General features: G+C 35.8%; 1 protein-coding gene across 1 annotated transcript in view; it reads left to right on the top strand.

The window, feature by feature from the left end:
- Positions 1-8,040, top strand: part of SYCP2 (synaptonemal complex protein 2) — a 74,071-nt gene that overhangs the window by 45,495 nt on the left and 20,536 nt on the right. Inside the window, exon 24 of the mRNA XM_010841856.1 lies at positions 7,181-7,308. Within this exon, the coding sequence (XP_010840158.1) occupies positions 7,181-7,308 (128 nt within the window). The remainder of the gene's footprint in view (positions 1-7,180; positions 7,309-8,040) is intronic.

The raw sequence follows: 8,040 nt of genomic DNA, 5'->3' as shown, positions 1-8,040 counted from the left end.
AAAATCACTGCAGATGGTGACTGCAGCCATGAAATTAAAAGACGCTTACTCCTGGGAAGGAAAGTTATGACCAACCTAGATAGCATATTCGAAAGCAGAGACATTACTTTGCCAACAAAGGTCCGTCTAGTCAAGGTTATGGTTTTTCCTGTGGTCAAGTATGGATGTGAGAGTTGGACTGTGAAGAAGGCTGAGCGCTGAAGAATTGATGCTTTTGAACTGTGGTGTTGGAGAAGACTCTTGAGAGTCCCTTGGACTGCAAGGAGATCCAACCAGTCCATTCTGAAGGAGATCAGCCCTGGGATTTCTTTGGAAGGAATGATGCTCAAGCTGAAACTCCAGTATTTTGGCCACCTCATGCGAAGAGTTGACTCACTGGAAAAGACTGATGCTGGGAGGGATTGGGGGTAGGAGGAGAAGGGGACGACAGAGGATGAGATGGCTGGCTGGCATCACTGTCTCAATGGACGGGAGTCTGAGTGAACTCCGGGAGTTGGTGATGGACAGGGAGGCCTGGCGTGCTGCCATTCATGGGGTCACAAAGAGTCGGACACGACTGAGCGGCTGAACTGAACTGAACTGAATTTATCTTGACCAGACTACTCTTTATTTTGTTTTCAACCTGCAAATCACGTTTTCTATCTATTTTAGCTGCTTTCTTTTTTAACTAAATACTTTTGGTTATTTTTTTCTTATCAGTATGCTCTTCTTTCTAGTCTTAGCTGCTACTTAGTTTCTTCAGACCCAGTGGAAGTAAGGTTTTTGTTGTCTGAGTGTTGATCTGTCCTTCAATTTTAAACTGTTTTCATTGGAATTTAGAATCACTCCATGGAATTTTTCTGATCTAGTGATTATTTTTTTGCTGGAAGCACCAAAACTCGATCATCTTTTCTAAGCTGTGCTCTTGATTTTTTAAAAAATCAACTTCTTGTTTTCAGAAGTTCTTTTCACTCCTTCATAGTGCACTGTCTTTATTACTATGCTAGAGTTTCTGCTGCTGTCCTCCAAGATAGTCATCTGTCTGATCCTGTCTTTCACTGGATAAGCCCAGAGAAATAGAACCTCTATAGTTCAGTAGTACAGATTTCCCACATTGACTCCAATTATGTCAAAGTTCTTAATACACTCTTATAGGGGAGGTTTGTTTTTGCCACATTTTTATCAAGGTGAGTATACCCTGTCTTTGTTCTGGTAATCTCAAGAAGAGGTAGTAATAACTTATTATTTACTATATATAAAAACATATGAACTTAAAAAGTGATAGTATATTTTATGTCATGCTATATTTGTTCAGTTCAGTCACTCAGTTGTGTCCAACTCTTTGCGACCCCATGGATTGCAACATACCAGGCCTCCCTATCCGTCACCAACTCCCGGAGTCCACCCAAACCCATGTCCATTGAGTCGGTGATGCCATCTAACCATCTCATCCTCTGTCGTCCCCTTCTCCTCCTGCCTTAAATCTTTCCCAGCATCAGGGTCTTTACAAATGAGTCAGTTCTTTGCATCAGGTGGACAAAGTATTGGAGTTCCAGTTTTAGCGTCAGTCCTTCCAATGAATATTCAGGGATGATTTCCTTTAGGACTGACTGGTTGGATCTCCTTGCTGTCCAAGGGACTCTCAAGAGTCTTATCCACCACCACAATTCAAAAGCATCAGTTCTTCAGCGCTCAGCTTTCTTTATAGTCCAACTCTCACATCCATATGTGACTACTGGAAAAACTATAGCTTTGACTAGGCAGGCCTTTGTGGGCAAGGTAATGTCTCTGCTTTTTAATAAGCTGTCTAGGTTGGTTATAACTTTTCTTCCAAGGAGCAAGCATCTTTCAATTTCATGGCTGCGGTCACCATCTGCAGTGATGTTGGAGCCCCAAAAAATAAATTTGGTCACTGTTTTCACTGTTTCCCCATCTATTTGCTGTGAACTGATGGGACCAGATGCCATGATCTTAGTTTTCTGAATGTTGAGCTTTAAGCCAAATTTTTCACTCTGCTCTTTCACTTTCATCAACAGGCTCTTTAGTTTGTCTTCATTTTCTGCCATAAGGGTGATGTCATCTGCATATCTGAGGTTATTGATATTTCTCCCAGAAATCTTGATTCCAGCTTGTGCTTCATCTAGCCCAGCGTTTCTCATGATGTACTCTGCATATAAGTTAAATAAGCAGGGTGACGGTATACAGCCTTGACGTATTCCTTTCCCGATTTGGAACCAGTCTGTTGTTCCATGTCCAGTTGTAACTGTTGCTTCTTGACCTGCATACAGATTTCTCAGAACGCAGGTCAGGTGGTCTGGTATTCCCATCTCTTGAAGAATTTTCCACAGTTGTGATCCACACAGTCAAAGGCTTTGGCATAGTTAATAAAGCAGAAGTAGATGTTTTTCTGGAACTCTTTTGCTTTTTCAATGATCAAACAAATTTTGGAAATTTGATCTCTGATTCCTCTGCCTTTTCTAAATCCAGCTTGAACATCTAGAAGTTCATGGTTCACATACTATTGAAGCCTGGCTTGTAGAGTTTTGAGCATTACTTTGCTAGCGTGTGAGATGAGTACAATTGAGCAGTAGTTTGAGCATTCTTTGGCATTGCCTTTCTTTGGAATTGGATTGAAAACTGACCTTTTCCAGTCCTGTGGCCACTGCTGAGTTTTCCAAACTTGCTGGCATACTGAGTGCAGCACTTTCACAGCATCATCTTTCAGGATTTGAAATAGCTCAACTGGAATTCCATCACCTCCACTAGCTTTGTTCGTAGTGATGCTTTCTAAGGCCCACTTGACTTCACATTCCAGGATGTCTGGCTCTAGGTGAGTGATCACACCATTGTGATTATCTGGGTCATGAAGGTCTTTTTTGTACAGTTCTTCTGTGTGTTCTTGCCACCTCTTCTTACTATCTCCTGCTTCTGTTACATCTATACCATTTCTGTCCTTTATTGAGCCCATCTTTGCATGAAATGTTCCCTTTGTATCTCTAATTTTCTTGAAGAGATCTCTAGTCTTTCCCTTTCTATTGTTTTCCTCTATTTCTTTGCATTGGTTACTGAGGAAGGCTTTCTTATCTCTCCTTGCTGTTCTTTGGAACTCTGCATTCAAATGGGTATATCTTTCCTTTTCTCCTCTGCCTTTCACTTCTCTTCTTTTCATAGCTGTTTGTAAGGCCTCCTCAGACAACCATTTTGCCTTTTTGCATTTCTTTTTCTTGGGGATGGTCTTGATCCCTGCCTCCTGTACAGTGTCACGAACCTGTGTCCGTAGTTCTTCAGGCACTCTGTCTGTCGCATCTAATCCCTTGAATCTATTTCTCATTTCCACTGTATAGTCATAAGAGATTTGATTTCTAGTGGTTTTCCCTACTTTCTTCAATTTCAGTCTGAATGTTGCAATAAGGAGTTCATGATCTGAGCCACAGTCAGCTCCCAGTCTTGTTTTTGCTGACTGTATAGAGCTTCTCCATATTTGACTACAAAGAATATAATCAGTATGATTTGGTATTGACCATCTGGTGATGTCCATGTGTAGAGTCTTCTCTTGTGTTGTTGGAAGAGGGTGTTTGCAATGACCAGTGCGTTCTCTTGGCAAAATATTTTACCACAATTAAAAAAACCCATATGCCTGATTCCCAGGAAAAAAGTGAAACTAAAAGCAACAGAACTCATGTCTTTTAAGACTCTCATTCAGACTTTCTTTTAACCAAATTATCTAAAATTATGCAGACAATAATTCTTACTTTGTAGTCTTTATATTAAAAAATTAATATAATTTTTAGAGCAGTTTCAGAGATAACAGCTATACAGAGTCCATATTACTCCATCACTGCACCCCAGTTTTCCCTATCAGTAACAGATTAGTTACAAATGATGAGCCAATATTGATACATTATTAACTCAAGTATATAGTTTACCTTATAGTTAACTCTTTGTATCTTCCATGTGTCTTGACAGATGTATAACAACAGATATTGACCCTTAGAGTGTCATGCATAATAATAGTTTCATTGCCTAAAATTCCCATGGTCCATCTCTCCCCTGTTTCTTCTCTCCCCAATAGAACTCCAGACAAAAACTGATCTTTTTACTGTCTCCATAATTTTGCCTTTTCCAGAATACCATCGAGTCGGAATCATATGGTATGTAGCCTATATATTTAGGCTACATACTGAATCATATGAAGTCATATTGGGCTTCTTTCACTTAGCAATATGCATTGAATTTTCCTCCCTATGTTTTCATGGTTTGACAGCTTTTTTGTTGTTAATGATGAATCCTTTATATGGACATACCAAGATTTTGTTTATCTATTCATCTATTGAAGGACATCTTGGTTCTTTCCATGTTTGAAACTTAAGAATAATGCTTCTATAAACATTCATGTGCAGGTTTTGTGTGGACATAAACTTTCAACTCATTTGGGAAAATACCAAGAAGCATGATTGCTGGGTCATATGGTAAGAGTATGTTTAGTTTTATAAGAAACTGCCTTTCTTCCAAAAATGGAAAAAGTGGCTGTACTGTTTTTGCATTTCAGCAGCAGCGAATCAAAGTTCCTGTTGATCTACATCCTTGCTACTGGGTATTGTCAGTGTTTTGGATTTTAGCCATTCTCATGTGCTTGATGGTATTAGTTTTAATTTGCAATTCCCTAATGACAGGTGATGTTGAGCATCTTTTGTATCTTTATTTACCATACTTATATCTTGTTTGGTGAGTTGTTTCCTCAGATCTTTTGCCCAGTTATTAATTGGGTTTCCTAATTGTTGAGTTTTAATAGTTCTTTGTGTATTTAAGATACCCGTTCTTTATCAGATATATATTTTACAAATATTTGCTTCCAGTCTGTGGCCTGTCTTTTCATTCTCCAAACAGTGTCTTTTGCAGAGCAGAAATTTTTAATTTTAATGAAGTCCTACTTAACAGTTTTTTCTTTCATGGATTGTGCTTTTGGCTTAGCAAATAAAAAGGCATTGCAAAACCCAAGGTCACCTAGATTTTCTCCTGTGTTATCTCCTAGGATTTTTACAGTTTGCACTTTACATTTAGGTCTATTATCCATTTTGAGTTAATTGTCATGAAGGGTATAAGATCTGTGTCTAGTTTTTTTTTGTCATGGTGATGTTCCAGCACCATTTGTTGAAAAAGGCTAACTTTTCTCCTACCTTTGTTCCTTTGTCAGAGGTCAGCTAATTGTATTTATGTGGCTCTCTTTCTGGGCTCTCTGTTTTGTTCCATTATTGTATTTCTCTATTCCTTCACCAGTACCACACTGTTATGATCATTGTATCTTTTCATTAAGTCTTAAAGTAGGGTCAGTCCTCAAACTTCTCTATTAATATTCTGTTGGCCACTCAGGGTCTTTTGCTTCCCCATGTCAATTTTAGAATCATTTTGTCAGTAACCAAAAAATAACTTGCTAGAACTTTGATTGAGATTACATTGAATTTATAGATCAAGCTGGAAAGAATTGACATCTTGACAACATTGAGCTCCTTATCTGTGAATATGGAATATCTCCATTTATTTATTTAAAAATTTTATTTTATTTTGGCATATAGTTGGTTAATGATGTTGTATAGTTTCAGGTGTACCACAAAGTGGTTTAGTTATACATGTATCTGTTCTCTGTTGTTGTAGATAGTCTTTGATTTTTTTCATCAGTCATTTGCCTTATGTAGATCTATTTATATGCTTTGTTAGATTTACACTTAAATATCTCATTTTGGGGGACCTGATGTAAGCAAAATGTAATTTCACATTCCATTTGTTCATTAGTGGTTTATAAGAAAGTGATTTTGTTTACAAACCTTGTATCTTTCTGTTGTGCTATATATATTTTTTTAACTTCAAGAATTTTTGTTGATTTTTTAGGTTTTCTACATAGACAGTGATATCATCTGTGAACAAAGACAGTTTTATTTCTTTCTTCCCAGTATGTATGTAGTATATTTCCATTTCTTATTTTAGGGCATTTTGTAAGACTTCTGGTGACAGCAGAGAGCTTTCCTTGTTTAATAGGAGTGGTGACAGCAGAGAGCTTTCCTTGTTTCTCTTATCAGTGGGAAAATATCTAGTTTCTCTTCTTTAAGTTGTAATGTTAGCCATAATTTTTTTTAGATATTCTTTATCAAGTTGAGGACATTCCCCTCCATTCCTAGTTTACTGAGAATTGTTATTGTGAGTGGATATTGGATTTTGTCAAATGCTTTTGCACATCTATTGATATGATCTTATTATGTTTCTTACTTAGCATGGCTTATATTAGTTGATTTTCAAATGTTGAATCAATATCACATACGTGAAATTAAGTCCACTTGGTTGTGGTACATAATTCTTTTTCTACATTGTTGGATTCAATTTGCTAAACTTTGTGTTGAGGCTTTTTGTACCTACATTTATAAAAGATGCTAGCCTGTAGTCTTCCTTTCTTGTAAGTTCTTTGATTTTGTACTAGGGTATATTGGTTTCATACAGTGAGCTAAGAAGTACCCCCTCTGCTTCTATCTTCTGAAAGGTTGTGAAAAATTATGATTCTTCCTTAAATGCTCAGTAAAACCCAAAGGTAAACCCATTGGCCTGTTGCTCTGTACTTTGGCAGGTATTAATTATTGATTCACTTTCTTTTATAGATTAGGCCTATTCAGGTAATTTATTTCTCTCCATGTGAGTTTTGGTAAAACTTATCTTTCAAGGAATTGGTCAGTTTTGGTTATCAAATTCATTAACATAGAGTTGTTCATAATACTTTTTTATTAGCCTTGTGATTTATTATCCATGTGATTGCCTCTCATTTCTGATATTAGTAAATTCTGTCTTTTTTCTCTTTTTTTCTTATTTGGCCAGAGGCTTATCAATTTTATTGACAATTTCAAAGAACCAACTCTTGGTTTCTTTCAGTTTTTTACAATTTTCCCCCCATAGATAGAAACATTTTTTTAACTGCTACCAAGCACTCTGAACAGTTCTATATGTTAAAAGACTTTATCCTAGGTTGTTTTAGTGCCTAACAAAGCCAAAATTTATTAAATAATTTCTTTTTTAAAACAATAAATTTCTGAACCCTTTATTCCTCTTTGTAGTTATTTAATGAACCAGATTTTTCTTAAAATTTTTCAGCCTTTTTTTTTTTTTTTTTACTTTGAAGGTTAACTGGTAGAGTTTTTAAGTAACTTATAAATTATTTCAGAGAGAAAAATCAAAAGGGAAAGGATTTACTGATGCAGCAGAATCTTTGATAAACCAAATTAATAAGCGATACCAGCCAAAGGACAGCATACAGTCTGCAAGAAAATCAAAGGAGTCTTTGATTGACAGGTATGCTCTTAAACTTTAGTTGTATGTGTCAGGAAAATATTCATTTCTAAATTATTTTATATAGTTTTAAGGTTAGTTTTAAACATACTTGCAGATAATGTAACTTTCCATTTGAAAACACAGGTACTTATTTACTTTTATAAATAGTATCTGCTTAAATTATATAGAAAGGGAACTAAAATTAGAAGTAGTCATTTAAGAATACAGTATTGATGCAGCATACCATTTCAGAAATCTTTAGGATATAGACATTTTAGAAATTTTATTTATTGAGTCTATGATGAGTAAAACTAAACATATTTAAATATATTGCTGAAGAAAATACCAAACTTAAATGAGCTAAAATGAGTTATTTTATATATGCAAATAATGTATTCCTTGTTTGCAGTCTTTTTGAAAGTTTTATTTTATTATAAAATATTTCTTTATAGTCTTCCAGGTGGTTGGTTCATGTTTAAATTAATTTTGGCTTTATATGGCATGGAAAAAATTAGTCTTATGGCAGAACCATTCATTCTAAATTGCTTGGCACCTCCTGCTGCATGAGTGATTTAGCTTAGATTCTGTTATTGTTGCTGTTTATTATGGCTGAAGTTGCAAAGGATTCAGACTAGTACTGTCACGTTTCAGTTTTTCGTAGCATATTAAATATAGACTTAGTGACCCAAATATGTTTTACCTTATATAAAATGGCTTTTATGAAATACACTCCACTGACATTTTAATTGCCTT

This window comes from Bison bison, unplaced genomic scaffold (genome assembly GCF_000754665.1).
Source record: "Bison bison bison isolate TAMUID 2011002044 unplaced genomic scaffold, Bison_UMD1.0 scf7180017864167, whole genome shotgun sequence".
NCBI classification, from domain to species: domain Eukaryota; kingdom Metazoa; phylum Chordata; class Mammalia; order Artiodactyla; family Bovidae; genus Bison; species Bison bison.
The sequence above is the reverse complement of the archived record's forward strand: the minus strand, read 5'-3'. Positions and strand labels throughout refer to the sequence as shown.